The 19,771-nt window shown below is 40.0% G+C and overlaps 1 protein-coding gene across 6 annotated transcripts in view; it reads left to right on the top strand.

Moving 5' to 3' along the window:
- Positions 1-19,771, top strand: part of lama2 (laminin, alpha 2) — a 241,973-nt gene that overhangs the window by 68,348 nt on the left and 153,854 nt on the right. For 5 of the 6 annotated variants that reach the window (XM_079639032.1, XM_079639030.1, XM_079639033.1 and 2 more), the window contains exons 5-10: positions 4,133-4,312; positions 6,314-6,403; positions 6,914-7,031; positions 7,915-8,093; positions 13,984-14,083; positions 16,731-16,891. In XM_079639032.1, coding sequence (XP_079495158.1) covers positions 4,133-4,312; positions 6,314-6,403; positions 6,914-7,031; positions 7,915-8,093; positions 13,984-14,083; positions 16,731-16,891 — 828 coding nt within the window. Of the gene's footprint in view, positions 1-4,132; positions 4,313-6,313; positions 6,404-6,913; positions 7,032-7,914; positions 8,094-13,983; positions 14,084-16,730; positions 16,892-19,771 lie in introns of those variants that run through there. The other variant, XM_079639031.1, reaches the window with a different exon arrangement.

The raw sequence follows: 19,771 nt of genomic DNA, 5'->3' as shown, positions 1-19,771 counted from the left end.
ACCTTCACCGTAGGTCATTTTGCAAAATTAATACGACATCGAGGTAATATCCAATGTAAGCAATATATCAATCGAACTGTATTGAGAGACGCGGCGGAACGCGCGCGCGCACACGGAACTAGTCCTCTTTTTCCTGGACATCTAAAAAAAATTCGTCCGGCCGGTATTTCTAGATCACCCAAACTGTAATTTGCTTTACAGTCGGAATTCATGCACGTCTTTTGTTTCAATCGGACTGAATTCATTACATTGATGAATCTGAATGTAGTGTTTACATGGTTTACATGAACGCTAAACACGTGATCGGGTTGATGTGCGTTTTCATTGCTTAGGTCCCGCATTCTCGCGCGCCACCATTGGTTGGTCATGTACGTAACGCAAACATTGGTTAAACTGCATCATATATATATATATATATATATATATATATATATATATATATATATATATATATATATATATATATATATATATATATATATATATACATTAGGGCTGTCAAAAGATTAATCACACCAAAATAAAAGTTTGTGTTTACATAATATATGTGTGTGTACTGTGTATAATTATTTTGTATAAATACACACACAATCATGTATATATTTAAGAAATATTTGCATTTATATACTATATATACATTTATATAATTTATATTATATATAAATATCAATATTTTATTTTATTCTCTGTCCATACTGTCATATTCAGTCAGTTCAGTCATAGCATAGCCTACAGTGCTACCATGCCAATGACGTCATCGAACATGGCTGCGCTCTGATAACAACAAATGTAAATTTCAGTAATGGGAAAAACTTCATATATGTTTAGTTTTTCATATTATTTTTGAATTAATTTGTTTACTATTTTAATAACCAACATGTTATCGAATTATATATTTTTATTTCAGTTCCCCTTTAAGGTTATGTATAAGCTGGTTTGTTCCAAAACAATGACAAAATTCACATTTAGGAGATACAGTATAAGCATTCAAAACTTAGGGTGCTTTCACACTGGCAGTTTAGTTCGGAACGGGGCCGCGGTTCTCATGAAAAGTTGCTAATGTGAACGCTGTCATGCGGACCCAGGTGCGCACTGGGGTCCCGAACCCGAGACTACATGAGGAGGCGCTCTGAGTTCGGTTGCTCCCGAACCGTGCCGCGGTTAGCGTGAATGTGAAAGCAACACGGACTCGGGTGCGCTCTTGTTCAGGAAGTAAAGTGACCTGCACATGCGTTTTAGCTGATTATTATGTATTTAGTTAAATAAAACACATGTAAGGGATGATAGTGTTGATGATTTACCCTCGATAAGACGAGCGAGAGTGAGCCTGCAGTTGGGCGCCGGGAACAATCACGCTCGGAACGCAGCATTCCAACCCAGTGTGAAAGCACCCTTACAGTCTCTCACTTTTGCTAAAACGGATCAGGGATTTTTATGACGTCACCGCGGACTTCTCATTACATTTTCTGTCGAATCAAATGCTCTCTAGAATCTAAAGCTCCGCCCCCTCTGCTATAAACACCACCTGGATAAAGCCACCGTTGACACTTCACAGAGCAATATGGGTTGGAGGTGTGTGTTTGGTTGCTCAAACGCTCAAGTTTTATTCTGTTTTCCAACTGTACGTTGGTTAAGAATGAAATGGCTAGAATCACATCTCTAATCCAACGTATCATCAGCCATCTTCCATGGAGCCATCAAGTACGACTCGCAGTCTGTAAGGGAAACTAAACGCTATTGGCTGTTTGAAAAGGGGAAGGAGTAGGTCATTACTTCAGTGGGTCTTTAATACTGTTCTTTACACACAAGTTTCAGTAATTTATGGGAGTGATAACCGCATTGACAAAAATTCTACAGTGTGTACTGAACAACTAGTTGTTCATGACGTACAACGAGAGATATGAGAGATGGGCAGAAAACACTGGCAAAAGGGTAATCCAATAAAAGGGCAGAGAATCACAAAAAAAAAACAAGACAGGAAACCAGGATAACACTCAGAAATGCAGTGTAACAACATAAAAGACTTTGCAAAGTAAGAGTGAATACACAGGGCTTCAATAGGCAGGAGTAACAAGATAATAACACACAGCTGGAAGTAATCAGAACATACATGATTAGTCCAGGCAATGGGTTATGGGAAATGTAGTTTATGTTGAGATAAGGTAGATGTAAGGAGTGCCTTCTGGTGGAGATCATGGGCACTCCAGCTGGATCAGAGACGTACCTCTCGCCTGTATGTGCGGTACAAGCCCTGACTCATTCGTGTTGCCAGATATTGCAAGCATATCAGCCAACAAGAACAAACTAAATACATGTAAATCCTTTATGCTAAAAATAAGACGGAAATATCTTGACCTGCACCTGCTCACTTTAAACTCGATCGCTGTATGAGCTTAAACAAGTCAAGTCACCTTTATTTATATAGCACTTTATACAATATTCTGAAATATCAGAATAGCGGAGACCAAACACATGAGACGGCAGCATGTTGCTATGGTTACCATGCTGTCAATCACGGGATTGGTGCAATGATGATTCGATTACGTATTTAAATGTGGCTGTCACTCCTGAAACTTTGCAGTGTGTACGTGGCCAATATATACACATGTAGTACCATAATGATGTCAACAATAGAGCAAAAAACAAGCAACTAAACTAAACTGAAAGAGAAAACATCAAAGTAACTACAAAACTACCCAGTTCAAATAACTAACAAAATTGCAATCCTGCACCCAAACAAAATATCACAAAAGAATGATTAAAGCCATTATAAATCATTTAAGAAAAGGATGAATGTTAAACTCTTCGTTAAGACAATTAGGCGATACTGTGTACAAAGTAGAAATCCAATAAGTTTCACATTTTAAAAGCAAATTGTTTATATGACCCACTCTTCGTTGCCATTTTAGCATCTTTTCTGACCTCGTGTTATAAATGGCTAGTCTCATGAGTACTCTGACCATACATTAATCCATTTATTACCTAACTACTTACCGAATAAATAATTGGCCGTAAAATGTTTGAAATTAATTGAAATTGTTTCGCTGCAATGTACACACATGAGTTTTGATTGTCATCAGGGAGAGTAAATGATGGCAGAGTTGTCATTTTTGGGCAAACTTTCTCTTTAAATGCATTTCAATGTATGCGACAGAGAACCTCACAGAGTCTCGCTCGACTGCATCTTAAGTTAACTCGTTAGTTGTAATTCTTAATTAGAGGAAATAGACAAGAGAAAAATATATTCTCACACACACACACACACACACACACACACACACACACACACACACACACACACACACACACACACACACACACACACACACACACACACACACACACACACACACACACACACCAGGTTCCCTCTCATTCAGAGCCCACTCAAACGCAAGCATGCATAATTCTACATGTTTTTGGTTTGTATGTAAATTTGCTCTGATATCTGTTTAAATGAGTGTGTGTACCACAATAATAACACATACACTCATTTTAACAGAGATCAGAGCAAATTTACATATAAACCAAAAACATGTAGAATTATGCATGTTTGCATTAATACAGCTGCTAACTTCCCCACACAGCTCGTCCAACAGCTAATATCAGACTGACATGAACACCCACACAGGCATGATAGATGAGATGGACTCTTCTACAGCAGCAGTTTTAATGTGTGTGTGCGTGTGTGTGTTTTCTGAAAGTCAGATTTACAGCTGTCAGATCATAGGACTATATTGAACTGTACTGTGTGTGTGTGTGTGTGTGTGTGTGTGTGTGTGTGTGTGTGTGTGTGTGTGTGTGTGTGTGTGTACCATACTAATGAGCGAGGTGGGTGGATAGATCAAGCCCGGACTCAAATGTCGCTCTATCTTCTTTAAAAAACAGACATCATAAACTCACACAGCACTAATTAGCACACATCATTAACCCAAGAAAAACAGCCCAGTACCACACACACACACACACACACACACACACACACACACACACACACACACACACACGTACCTGTATAGTCTATTTTTATCCCCACCAACAAAGAAACAGGATTAACTGTTGCACTACCACAGTTGAGAAAATGATTCAAGGACTCGCTCATAAAGACTCATTAATTCTTGTTTTCTTTCAGATTCACACCTCACTAATAAACGGCCGTCCCAGTGCGGACGATCCATCGCCCATGTTGCTCAACTTCACCTCGGCACGCTATATCCGCCTGCAGTTCCAGAGGATTCGCACCCTAAACGCTGACCTCATGACCCTCGACGTCAATGACCCCGGAGACATCGACCTCATCGTCAGCAGACGGGTATGTGTGTGTGCCTCCGCTGGAGCTATAGGGACTAGTGCAATGCTTTGACACCATAGAGAATGTGCCACACATGTGTTTCTCGTCGCACTGTGCCATTCATACGCCATCTGTGTGTGTGTGTGTGTGTGGATGGTTGAAGCTAATGTTGCCCGGGCCGCCTCATCCATTACGAGCCTCTCCTCCTCAGACAGATGGGTTTTAATTAAAATCACACAGTAATTAACAAATCGGCCCGCTCTTTCCCTCAAAGACGCCGTATCACACGCCTCCACCCGCCCACTTCCTCCTACAAACTCATTAACTCGCTGATTGACCTGTTTCCATCAAAGAAGAGTTGCGTTATGAAACGCAGGATTATGTTTCTCACGTGCATTGAGCAATTTGGATAAATGTACCCAAATTATTTCATTCAAAGAGTCTTTTTGTAGTCTGAGAGGCATAAGCTGGCTAATTTAAAGGATAATTTGAAGGTGATGTGTGTCATTCCCGTATGTGTAAAGTGTAGTGCGAGTTTAGTAAGTTAAAAAAAGTTCAGATTTTCACATTTTAGGGTTAGTTCACCAATTACTCACCCTCAAACCCGTGAGACTTTCGTTCATCTTCGAGAGATTGACAATCCCCACAACTACCACTTTGACGCTCCAATAAGTTCATACAGAGATCATAAAACGAATCCATATGAATTGAGCTGTTTAGTCCAAATTTTCTGAAGTGACTTCAATCCAAATTGAATTTAGGCTTTTCTTCACATTTAGGGCCAGATTTACTAACATCTTGTGCTAGCACAAACCCTCATTAAAACCCTCAGGATTTACTAAAGACACGCAGTGAAAAATTTGCGCTGAAAAGGTGTGGACAGGGTTATTTTTCTGGCTGATCTTATTGCATATGTATTTGTAGGATTTTCTCTTTCGGATGCAAACTTTATGGGTGGGGAGTATTTAAATGAAGCATGCAAGGGGATTTACTAAGGTTTGTACTCATCAATTTACTGGAGTTTGAGCTATTATTTACCGCCCCAAAAAATCACATCTTAAACCAGACACTAACTATAGGCTATAACTAGACCTTATGGGTACAATATCGGTCACATGACTAAGCATCATCTTGTCAATGTTTTCGTTTTCACAGTCCACACTACAACGCAAAAACGACATTTTTAAATGTATCCACTTGTTCAAAAAGCTTCGTCTTAGTTGACAAAAACACAGTGAAGGCCAAAACAGAATAAAATATGCGTTTTTTAAACAAAAACATTTTATTGTGGACAAGGCCTTAGTTTTATATTTTCTTTATGAACTTTTTGAAGCATGGACTGTCAGTGGAGGGACAGAAATCTCTTAGATTTCATTAAAATATCTTCATTGGTGTTTTGATGGTGAACGAAAGTCTTACGGGTTTGGAACGACATGAGGGTGAGTAAAATCATTTTTGGGGCGAACTCTCCCTTTAACACTGTGACTCTGTGGTGCTTTCAAACCATTGATCTGTTTGTTTGAGCTTCACAACCAACTCCACACAGAGGTGACGCAGTCAGTACCTTTAAGGGTGTAGTATTGTGCATCATAAAATAGTGACATGTTTACCACGCAGACCCCTATAGCATCAGCATCTAGATCAATTCATTATTAAGGATCATATATTAAAAAACACTCTGGCAGTTTTTTTTTTCCGGGGACTTCACAAACTCCTCTACATTAGTTGTGTGAGGGGTTATGGGAATTTTAGCTGGGAAAGCATAGGGTTTAACTGATAGACACTTTGCTTGAACGATTCTTCATCAGAACTGCTCAGTCCAGACCAGGTCACACAGCACATCTGCAGAAGGTTTGCCAAGTGTTACGAAATTAAACCATCTGCAAAAGTGCTCTGCTTCTGCATACATGTGTACATCTTCTTTTACGACCCAGAGAGCTGATAAACTGGGATGGAGTAATTTCTGTTTGAGCTACTGTCGAGTTTGAGTTCAAATATGACTCTAATGCTTTTGTTTTCCAGTATTACTACTCCATTAAGGATATATCAGTAGGAGGCATGTGCATCTGCTATGGTCACGCTAAGGCCTGCCCTCTCAACACAGACACCAAGGTTTGTCATCTAAAGCTAAGGAATTGTTGTCCTAAAATGAGTTCCTGTGTGCACTTTTAATTAGGTTTATTGCTTGAGCTTTATTATTAAGTTGTTAATTAGAAACTAATCACTTTTGGCCTTTATGAAGTATGCACTCACAGCAGTTTAAAAAAAAATCAATAACTAGATAGTTGCTTTTGTGCCTGATATGAACATAATGTTGTATTTTGTGGTGTGTGTCATCATATTTGTCTTCTAACTATCGTCAAAATATCAATAAAGATTTTTTTTTCTTTCTTTATAGCGCCAAAAAATGTCTAGCACATTTTCAGATGACTTTATCAAAATAAACAAGTTTGACAAATATAGATTAAATAAATAAATGTTTCTGTACGTATCATTTTAAACACTGGTCATCTGTTTTATACGCAATTAAAGTTGACTCCACAATTAAAGTTGGGGAGGCATTCTTAATGCCTTCTGAATGGCACACAGTTGGTTTGATTGACTGTTTGGTTTCAATGTCAGAAATTTAGCTGTGAGTGTGAACACAACACTTGTGGGGAGAGCTGTGACCGCTGTTGCCCTGGTTACAACCAGAAACCCTGGATGGCGGGAACCTTCCTCACGCGCCACGTCTGTGAAAGTAAGAGGCCTCGACAATGTCCCGCTGAACTGAGCATGCTGGATTACTGATCATTTATGTCTTAATTTATGTGTGCTCTATAAGCATTAGGAACATCAGTCCATGTTATATTGCATCATAGTCACATCATAGTCACACTATGTAAAAGTTAATGCATAGTAATTAAAATTATGCAACCATTTTTGGTCTTTTTCAAGAGACACAGTAAAGTCATTGTATCATTCCCTCAACCGATTTGTTAAAAAACATTCAGGGACAAAACACTGCTACTGTGTGTTGTGTCTGGCCCAAGTTGCTGCTAGTTTTCACAGGATATATTTGAATTAGTAAGAGATTTAGACATCTCTTCTGGACTAGAAATGACAGATTCTGAATTTATGGTGTAAGAAAGAAGTTTCACGCATTAGAGGGACACTTCTCGATGTTGTTTTTGTCCGTAGACCTGATTTATCAGCATGTCTGTGATTACTTCAGTACACAACCTTTCATTAACACATTTCTTATTATATTGAGAAATTTATTTAAATGGGATTCTTCCATTATAAGATCAATCCCAGTAATCCATGCAATGAACAGAATCCTCAGGGAAGACTCAATGTATACCTTGACAGGAAGTCGCTTTGCATTGATGTATCTGCTAAATGAGTAAATGTAAATTTAAGCAAAATAACTTGCAATATTGTGGTGGAAATGTTACTCTGTATTAGCTTGTCATTTCTTATTCTTGCAGTGGTGTGATTATTAGCATACATGGTACCAGCATTCAACTCTTCCTCATGTGGTATTGCAGTATTTTAACTGTATATTTTTTTACGTCAGGAGGAGCAGATTGTTAAACTGTACTGCTTATGTTGTATCATTGTGTGATGTGTTTATTTGCCAGAGTGTAACTGCCACGGTAAATCAGAGGAATGCTATTACAATCAGACTGTGGCCGATGCTAAGCTGAGTTTGAATAGTAATGGAGCGTATGAGGGGGGCGGAGTCTGCCTTGGTTGCTCTGACAACACAGGAGGAATTAACTGTCAATCATGCGTAGACGGATACTACAGACCAAGTGGGGTGAGTTTTCTCTTTTTCCTGTCTCAGAAATTGTTTGGTCCTCATTGTTCATATGCTACTTCTGAAAGCAACTTTTTCAGGGGGAAAACAATGTGAAATGTCCTTGTGCTAAGCCCCACCTCATTAATTTGTGTTTCTAGCTATGTTAAGCTTTCCTACACTATGGAGGACGTTTTTTATTCCTACACATAAAAAATGCTGGATTGTTTCCATGTTTGGGTTAAATATGGGCAATGAGTGTGAAGGCATTCAGTCACAGGCGATCCACACTTCAATCCAGAAGGAGGCACGCGCGGCAATGCAACGCTGTTTGCTACCAGTAAAAGCGCAGAAGAAGAGACGAGCAGTCCTGTTTCAACTGCGGAAATATATCAATAAAACAGCTTGAGAATAATATATCATGTAGCATTACATTCACCTCAGACATTTAGTGTCGACGGCAGATTAGTTCGCTAGAGAAATGAACACTAGAGAGAAGCATTTAGTCTATTCATTATATTTACTTAAAGGGATACTTCACCTCTGGAAAGATGAATGTGTATTTGAAATGGGTCATTTATGTAGTAGAAATGTGATTTGGAGCCTTCTAGACTGAGAAAAGCCAGAAAATGTATTTGTGGCTCATGTGGATGAAAGACAACAACTCCCAGAATGCACTTGCTTTGCTGCCCTACGAGGCCACTCCCAAGCCACGCCTACCGGTAAGAGCGCAGTTAAACAACAATGCTAGGCCAGAGCCATAGAGAGAAAGAGTTGCGACACTCCCATAGACCTAGCTTAGATTAGTTCAAAACACTGTCATTTGGGCGTTGAACCCCATTCACTTACATTGATGCGCGTCGAGTTGTTCCTTTACTTTACTTTACTTTATACTTTATTGTCAGACAGAGTCTGAAATTTGTTTTACATGACAGTATCCATGCTTACCACAACATTTAACAAACATTCAATATTGACATTCACTCAAACCACACAGTTATACAATCATTACAACATTTATCCATCGGCCCCATCATCCCAATACTCCTGATCTCTGATTAGGTTAGGTTTTGTTCAGCGCTATGATTGCCTGATGCACAAAAGAATTTTTTAGCTTCACCTTATTAAATTTGGGAACTCTATACCTCCGCTTTGACGGTAGTAGTTCGAACTCTTTGTGCAAAATATGCATGGGATTAAAAACTATATTGTGAGCCAGTCTGAGAATATTATTGTGATAAACTGAGTCATAAATCTTCTCAAGCGGCTGACCTACTATCTTTGAGCAGATTTTTAATTGATTAACAACCTTTGTTTTTAACACGACAGACAGACTTTTATACCAACTAGAATTACAGTATTGCAGTAAACTCAATATTACAGACCTAAAAAACAGCAGAAGAATCTGCCGCCTTACTCCAAAAGACCTAAGACGGCGAAGAAAATAGATTCTCTGCTTTGTCTTTTTACATAGAGTCTCAATATGATCTTTCCAGGATAACATGTCGTCTATGGTCACCCCCAAATACTTATATGTCTTGACCAGTCTAATTTCCTCCTTATGAATAAAGACAGGCACTATATCTGCCGTTGACCCAAATACAATCTCCTCAGTTTTACTCGTATTAATGATTAGAGCGTTATTCTCACACCACTCAATCAATTTACTTACACCGTGTTGATGAACCTCAGGACTATCTAAGTCATTCAACACAGATATTAGGACAGTATCATCAGAGTACTTCAAAATATACTGATTTAACATGTCCGTTCGACAGTCGTCGGTATATAATGTAAAAAGTATGGCAGAACTAACGCAACCTTGCGGTACTCCGACATTTGTGATGATTTCAGACGACATGGTTTTATTCACTCTGACTCTTTGAACTCTGTCTGTGAGAAATGAAGTATACCACTGAATCAGATAAGGGTTCACCCTCAGCTGTACGAGTTTTAACACTAGTCTGTCAACCTGTATGGTGTTAAATGCAGAAGAGAAATCCAAGAACAAAGTTCTCACAATTGTTCTTGGTTTATCTAGATTTTTAGAGATAATATGCACTAAAGCAGCAACTGCATCTTCAGTACTACAGCCTTTCTTATAGGCAAACTGCCATGGGTCTAATTTATCTTTCACTGCTGCAACCAAATACTTAAGTAACAGTCTCTCTAGACATTTCACAATCACAGAGGTGAGAGCTATTGGTCTAAAGTCTTTGTATTTTTTTGGACATGATATCTTCGGTAGTGGTTTTATGTCAGCGGTTTTCCATATCGCAGGGACAGCATGTGTGTCAACTGAAGCTTGAAATACTGGTTGCCACACAGGTGCTAGTTCCTGAGCAAAATTTTTTAAAAGGCCTGCACTACATCCATCAGGACCCACAGCCTTTTTTGTATTAATAGATTGAAACATTTTCCTTACATCTTCAACCTCAATAACAATTCTATCCGATGGTACTAGAACTCTATGTGTTGTTTCTTTGATCTTATCTTGTTTGCCTGTTAATTCAAACCGTGTAAAAAAGGTGTTTAGTTCGTTCCCAAACCTAAGTTCATCATCGGTTACAATGGATTTATTTGAAGATGACAGTCCAGACATAGTTTTCCAGAGGTAACTTGCTGAAATATCGACCTTTTTTGAATTGTCAACTGAATTGTTTCAGAGGCCCTTTGCGATGCTTATACTGGTCTTCATTTGTATATGCACAGCGTAATTATTTATATTTTATCTTGGTTGTTTCAACCAATTTTCTAGCATTGCCTGCTTGCTAGTTAGCTAGCGCGACTTCGCCAGCTGTGAAGGTAGCATCCAATTAGTTCGGTAAAATCGCTACCACCTTTATAGCAACTTTTATTTAATTGAATTTTTGGGATATACTAACTTTTCATTTGTTGTCTTGAGTGAAGCGGCTTGTGAGAACAATGCTGGACCTCTAGGATTGTTATGGCCATCACAAGTTCTGTCTGTTTCATGGATCACCTGTCCCTGGTTTTTGTTTTTCTTGTTCACACACACTCACACAAGCACACATTTTTGTTGTCTGTCATTGTTTAATAAACAAATATTTTATTTGAAAACCTTCATTTGTATCAGCCATGCTTAATTGATGTCTCAATAGCTGTAACCAGGGATGTAGTGGAGGCTAAACGCACATAAACGCCGTTTGCGCACCTCCCAAAATTCTGCGTTTATCCACCTCTAAATAGCCTATAGTTACTAAGCCATTTTAAATTAAGCTTCTTTCGTTTTAGTTTCATATTGTTCATTATTAGTTTCATAGGTTGTTAAAGGGTAACTAAACCCCTGGTCAGAGCCTGACTCCACCCACTGGAAATATTTGAAAAATGCTGGAAAAGTGGGCAGAGCCCAACGGACGAACCGAGGGCGGGGCTGAGCGGGTGATTGACAGACCCGCAGTGACGCAGTGATTGACAGCTGCTGTCAGACTCGCTAAGATGGAGAGTGACTGGAGTGACGCAAGTAGCTTTGCAACAGAGCGGTCATTTAAAGTCGAGGACTTTTCTCCCCCACCTTCCCCTGAAGTGGACGAATTGTCTGACCTAAAACCATATCAATTCGAGCCGCTAGCTCAAACTGCGGTGTCGCATCGCATTAACTCCCGCATCGCGATCGGCATCCGACGATGCTAGAGAATGGGTCCAGTATCTGAGTGGATTATTATTACTATTATTGACCTACGTTAAGCATATTTTGCCGCTATGTGAAAAAAAAAATCCAGCAAAACGCGCCGGCGGTTGTGGAGTCCGTGCAGGAAGAGCAGCGTTTGGCACACAAGTGCATGTAAACACTGGCGCCTAATTTCCAAGTCTGGTGGAAAGTTATGCAGTCCAGCAGTACTGTTGCAACCGGCAACACTACACCTACGTACCATCCTGACCATTGTACTAAACACAGATAAAGCTAATGCTAAAAATCTACACTATTCTAACTGATGCAATACTATGCTACTAACTAACTATGCTTCTAACAACTATGCTAAATAACTACCTAGGCTACTCCTGACTCGCTACAGTGGTTTTGACGGAACCAGATGCTTTTATACCAGGGGCTGCCAGGGGCGTGGCAGAGTAGCATCACAGAGTACCCCTACGTCAGAGAGTACCCCTACTTCAGGAGATTCCGTTTAACCTGAAGAGGGCAGCACTCAGACGTTTTTACACCATATATTTGAAAATTAAAACACTTTATACTCAAATGTTAAAAAAAGTACTCCATTCTTACAGATCATTAACTAAAAAAAGTTGGTTTAGTGTTTAGTTACCCTTTAAACCTAGACGCTGCATTACTGTGAGTAGCCGCGTTTCCATTCAAATTGCGCAAATTGAAATTACGAATTGAAAATACGCACAATGGAAACACGTACATTTCGCAAAAACTCTCGTTTATCGCAAAAAAAGTTTTTACGCTCACATGAGGTGTTTTTTCAGGCAATTCGAAAAAGGAATATTTGGAAAGAGTTTTTGCGCATTTACAGTCACCTGACTTAGAAGACACGGTGTGTTTGGGGTCCGTGTAGCCTACGCAAATAATAATAATTATTATCATCATTATTATAACATTTATTAGGCAACATATTTAGAAGACACTTTTATCCAAAAAAGGAACAAATCAAATGTCATTCATAATATGGGTTAGACAATAATAATACAGGGGTAAGATTATCACAAATAAACAAGATTTTGACGCATATCCAAGGGTTTCTGGGGAGTGAGGAGCGCGCCGCTCCTCACTCCCCAGAAACCCTTGGATATGCGTCAAAATCTTGTTTATTTGTATGCAATACAAATAAACTGTCCATGCAGACAGTTTATTTGTCTGCATGGCACGGAGGCGCGGGCGAGAACACTTGCATTTTCCTATCAACAGTGGAAACAACTTAGAATACTCTATCATTTCTGGTAATAATAATAATACATTATTCGCAACTACTTTTATTTGTGTAAACTCACAATAACAAGAAAACGTTGTGCTTTTATAAAATAAAACAATCAGGTGCGCTTTCATGATCTCTGTGAACTGGAGTGCGAGAACTGAAACAAAATATAGCCTATATAGGCTAAAGCTTGAAATGTCCACTTTAAAACGAACAAATTCGAATCGAAATACCTTCTGATTATGTAATCCGAATGAAAGGTGCATTTCTCTCTAAAGGCGCATCCGCTTAAAGGAGAACTCTTTTACTTTTTTTGTAAATTTGGAGTGCTATTAATACAGAGAACAACGACAGAAATCGGACAAAAATGCCCAGCCATGTGAGTGATTCTTTTAGAGTTAACACGGGTGAATCTGACTGCAGTAGATGTGAAAGATATGAATAAAAATGATGTTATTTCAGCCAGCGCAAATACCTGTATTTACATCCTGTTTTCGGTCGAAGTCCAAAGTAGTCGATTGTCGAGTTCACGCGCGTGATCATAGGTAACTAAACATATGCGCGTGAACTCGACAATCGACTACATCATTAGCTAAGATCGATTTTTTTAATCCTTAAGAAAATGTTCATTATAATATAATTTATTTAAACACATATACACTTGTAAAAAAAACTAAAAAAACTGTGTAATTTAAAAAAGAAGCAATTACCCCCTAATGGACAAACCCAAACGTTGGTTTAAATTTGTAAATTCAATTTTTAAACCCAGTGGTTGGGTTTGTCCATATTTGTCCCAAACAAGGGTTGAAACAACCCAGCATTTGTTTAGAAAAATTTCATACTGTCCTGTGTTGAACTATTCAAACACACAGGACCTTCAAAAACGTGCGCTGCCTTGCATTCAAGATAGTCCGAATGTCTCTCTTTAAATGAGGCCTTACATTAGACTAAACTTGGGTAGCCATGGGTCAGCATAATTTTTAAGGCAGGTGTTTGTTCTCATATTTCCACAGGTGAGTCCAGGCGAGCGCTGGCCCTGCAGACCATGCTCATGTGATCTGAGAGGTTCACTTCACTCCGCATGTGTTTCAGATGAGAGTCAGGCCACCACAGGTACAACACAGCACAGCACAGCACAGCACAGCACAGCACAACACAGCACAGCACAACACAACACAGCACAGCACAGCACAGCACAGCACAGCACAGCACAACACAGCACAACACAGCACAGCACAGCACAGCACAACACAACACAGCACAGCACAACACAACACAGCACAGCAACACACAGCACAGCACAGCAACACACAGCACAGCACAGCACAACACAACACAGCACAGCACAGCACAGCACAGCACAACACAGCACAGCACAGCACAGCACAGCACAGCAACACACAGCACAACACAGCACAGCACAGCACAGCACAGCACAGCAACACACAGCACAACACAGCACAACACAACACAGCACAACACAACACAACACAACACAGCACAGCACAACACAGCACAACACAGCACAGCACAGCACAGCACAGCACAACACAACACAGCATAGCACAACACAACACAGCAGCACAGCACAACACAACACAGCACAACACAGCATAGCACAACACAGCACAACACAGTAGCACAGCACAACACAACACAACACAGCACAACACAGCACAACACAACACAGCACAGCACAGCACAGCACAGCACAACACAACACAACAGCACAACACAGCACAACACAGAACAGCACAACACAGAACAGCACAACACAGCACAGCACAACACAGCACAACACAACACAGCACAACACAGCAGCACAGCACAACACAACACAGCACAACACAGCATAGCACAACACAGCACAACACAGCAGCACAACACAACACAACACAGCACAGCACAGCACAGCACAGCACAGCACAGCACAACACAACACAGCACAGCACAGTACAACACAGCACAGCACAGCACAGCACAGCACAACACAGCACAACACAGCACAACACAGAACAGCACAACACAGCACAGCACAACACAGAACAGCACAACACAGCACAGCACAACACAACACAGCACAACACAGCACAACACAACACAGCACAGCACAGCACAACACAGCACAGCACAGCACAACACAACACAACACAGCACAACACAACACAGCACAACACAGAATAACACAACACAGCACAACACAGCACAGCACAGCACAGCACAACACAACACAGCACAGCACAGCACAGCACAGCACAGTACAACACAGCACAACACAGCACAGCACAACACAGCACAACACAACACAGCACAGCACAGCACAACACAGCACAACACAGCACAGCACAGCACAGCACAGCACAACACAGCACAGCACAACACAGCACAACACAGCACAGCACAGCACAACACAGCACAACACAGCACAACACAACACAGCACAGCACAACACAGCACAGCACAACACAGCACAACACAGCACAGCACAACACAGCACAGCACAGCACAGCACAACACAGCACAGCACAACACAGCACAGCACAACACAGCACAACACAGCACAGCACAGCACAACACAGCACAACACAGCACAACACAACACAACACAGCACAACACAGCACAGCACAGCACAACACAGCACAACACAGCACAACACAACACAGCACAGCACAACACAACACAGCACAACACAGCACACAGAGCACAGCACAGCACAGCACAACACAGCACAACACACATGTGTCAGCAGCCCTGTTTACACATACTCAGTGCTTTTGGGGATCCGATCACAAGTTGTCAGCACTAAATACAGGTGTAAATGAGGTCTGAATAATGATAGTTGGTTTTGTTGGAATTTGCATAAAAACACGTGTTTGTTCAGTCCAGTGAAATATCTTTATTTTGCATTTCTGTTTAGAATTTTAAAAAAAGTTCTTGTTTATGTTTCAAAAAGAGGAACAACAACATTTGGCACATTGTTTCACTAAAAATGTTCTGAATATTTAACTATTTCTGTTTTATATTTATACTGTATGTTGTTGTTATTGTTTCTAAGATGGTATTTATTATTTGTGTATTGTTAATTTGTACATCCTACTGTATGCATTTTTGTTTTTATATTTATATTCAAAATGCAAATCACTGAGCTTCACTACAGTGATTTAACTTACCCTCGCAATAACACACAGCAGGACTACTACACAACACCTACACAGTCCTTTGTCACTGCACTACCCTTTATTTTGACCAAGTCATATTTCCAGTTATGTTAGTTGTAGATTATTTTTTTATAATTTTAAGTGAAGACCATGTACCCTTGACTAGAGGAAATCTTCTGTAGTGTTTAAAACTTTTTGAGGATGTTCTATGCTATGTTTTGCTTATTTAGCTCAGTTTAGACTTGTATAAAAATAGTCGTTTGAAAACGCCACTGTTTTCTACATGCTTTTTAGGTAAATCTGGCAACAACAACAAAAAAAGAATTGCCGGTGTTTTATACCATGCTTTATTTTACTGTCATTGACCAAAAAAACTAAAAGCACTTAAAAAGACTGACCATTATGACAACCCTTTCTGATTAGTTTTTTTGTGTGTTTGAGTTAAAGAGCTGTGTGTGTGTGTGTGTGTGTGTTGTGTGTGTGTGTGTGTGTGTGTGTGTGTGTGTGTGTGTGTGTGTGTGTGTGTGTGTGTGTGTGTGTGTGTGTGTGTGTGTTGAGCGGGAGCTGTTGCAGTAATGTTGTGTGTTCTTGTCTGTGGCAGATTTGGCTGTGGGCTCATGCATCTGTAAGCAGGGCTACGCAGGTGAGAAGTGTGACAGGTGTGCGTTCGGATACACAGGATTCCCCGTGTGTGAGCGATGTGAATGCAGTAGTGAGGGCAGCATTAACCAGGATCCCTGCCAGCCCCCATGTGTGTGTAAGGTACGACACATCTCACCACATTACCGCTGGCCTCACTCTGGTACAATAATACTAGAACATGAGCCAAGGAACTGGCGAGAGGCGAAACAAACGAAGACAAGTTACACCATAAGCAGAGGTGGACAGTAACAAAGTACAATTAATTGAGTACTGTACCTAAGTACACTTTTTGAGTATCTGTACTTTACTTGAGTATAATTTTTTCTGGAAACTTTTTACTTTAACTTTACTACATTTGAAAGACAAATATTGTACTTTTTACTCCACTACATTTCTGTCAGGTCCTTGAGTAGAAAGTAGTAACGTCAGGGATGATTTTGGTTGCAGGGGTTGCATTTTGGTTGGAAATTAAAGTCGGGCTGACGTCAGAACTCGACTGATGTTGGTTTCTGACGTCAACCCGATTTTCAACCACAATACAACGTCTGTCCAATGTTGGAGATTAACGTCAATCTTTTAAAAAAAACATAATTTAACATATAAATAAATAGTCATAACACTTTTTAAATAGCCCACTTAAAGTGTTTATTACAAATACATGACTAAATACTTAAAATTAATGTAAATGAACAAAAAATTGCGTTAAATTTACAATCCTGTGGAAACGGGGTGCTGTAGCACAAAAATACACACAAAAAATAGCTTGTATTACACATGAATAATATGTAAACTAATACTGTAATATATTGCTGTGTTGTTTGTCTTGTTGCTTGGCTGGTAATGTGGATGTGATCCTCTTGCATACTCGCATGGTCCAGTGTCCTCCAGAGGATTTGCTGAGCTACAGAATGAATGCAAGAAATCAGACCTGGCCTACAATCATTATGGTCAAAGCACAGTAAATGGACAAGCTCTCGGCACAGACCATTGGCCATGTGTAATACAAACAATATAATCTCATGTGTCTCACTGACGCTTGGCTGGGAGATGATGCTCCCAACTGCAGTGAATGGATTTCAAATTGTGCATGAAAGCGAGAGTGGTAAGAAAATGGTGATGAAATAGCAGTTTTTGTGAACGACAGATGGTGCAACCCAGGACATATTGCCATCAAGGCCAGTGTTTGGGCCCTAAATGCAGGCATATTCCCTTTTGTTAGAGTATTCACACACACAGTTGTTTAGCTGTATGTTGACTCTTAACTCTTTACCCGCCATTGACTGAAATGTTATTACGCATCTTCTGAAATAGTCTCCTGATCTCCTGATCAAAACACAGGTGAAGTAGAAGCAGAAACAAGCAATATCATTTGTAAGCAGATGCGTATGTAAAATAACGTGATCACCAACATTAAACAGCATATACCGGTAAATCAAAACTGCCTGTTGTTACTGAATGAAATGTCGACCCAGGACGAGTTATAGGATTGTGAAGCTTTGTGGGTGTTGATGGACTTTTTTGTATTGATCATTGCTCTGAATCCCATCCGGTCTTCCAAAAAAAAAAAAAAATACATTTGGGAAAGAGTTAAAGGGATAGTTCACCCAAAAATGAAAATTATCCCAAGATTTACTCACCCTCAAGCCATCCTAGGTGTATATGACTTTCTTCTTTCAGACAAACACAATCAGAGTTACATTAAAAAACAAGCTTTGTAATGGCATTAAAAAGTGTCAGAGATTTTGAAGCTCCAAAAACTGCATCCATCCATCATAAAAGTACTTTAATCCATACGACTCCAGTGGGTTAATAAAGGCCTTCTGAAGCGAAGTGATGGGTTTTTTGTAAGAAAAATATCCATATTTAAAACACGTTTAAAACGTAAGAGAGCACTGAATCAGAATCATTTTGGTGACATGACATCTCAATAAATAGAAATGAAAACAGACATCCACATGCTCCAGAAGACATTCTTCCTGATATTTTAAGAGATGAACACAGAAAACTCTGGCTTTGTGATCTCTGGGCCGTTCGGGTAAGCCATATTCCTGCATACTAATCGATCATTCAGTGGCGCAAACAGGACACTTTGCAGAATATTTTGGAGGAGACAGACATATACAGAGGATGGAGAGACACAGGACATTACAAGGATTGCAAGACCGAAAACGTCACAAAGTTCCCAAAATGGATAATGTGCTTCAACAAAAGGCAAGGATGATAGAAGAATCCTTTAGATATGGTCTTGAGTTGATCAAGGAACAATGAAGTCTGAAGTGAGATCAGTTACCATTTGCAGAAGGCTTGTACGCAGGTATTGCAGAGGAACTTGGAAAAGGGGTTAGATGAGCATGTCTCAAAAAGTAGCCCTTCAGAGATCTGGCTTGAAGAGCTTCTGGAGACAGACAACTTTATACACGAGGCTTCAGGTTGAAGCTAAAAGAAGATCCACACCATCTGGAGTTAGAGACTTTTGTTACCCTGGGACTTTCAGCTGATCATCTACAGGACAGAAGCGTTGGTGGTGGATCTCCAGAGGGCAGTCATTCTGTGAGGAAAACACTGCTGTGGACAGTCAATAAGAGACTTCAGAGCTGAACTCGACTCTACACGCTCTTCTTCCTGTGAGGATTGGAAGGTGGGAGTCCTGACACTCCTAATGATGGATTTCTAGTCAGGGGGTCATCATGGGATATAAAAATGATCTGTTTTCCAACAGCAGAGTAGAGGAGTGAATCCTTTGCAACAGTGATTCAGCTTTTCCACAGTAGGTGGACGTCTCTCTGGCATGTGTGATCTCTGTACTGTGCTGTGAGTTTCCGTCACCTCACTTAAGTGTCGAGTTATTCCTTCCCAAGTTACAGGGCACCAGCTCAAGCAACACTTTAACAATATGGGTTGAATCCAGGTTAGTCCACTCAATTATAAATACTTAAATTGGAGGGAGTTTGTCATCTGACCAATCTGAAGGATTCGTGAGATATCGTTAACTTGTAGAGC

Source organism: Phoxinus phoxinus (genome assembly GCF_949152265.1).
Source record: "Phoxinus phoxinus genome assembly, chromosome: 16".
Classification (NCBI taxonomy): Eukaryota; Metazoa; Chordata; class Actinopteri; order Cypriniformes; family Leuciscidae; genus Phoxinus; species Phoxinus phoxinus.
This window is presented reverse-complemented; position numbering and strand designations above follow the sequence as displayed.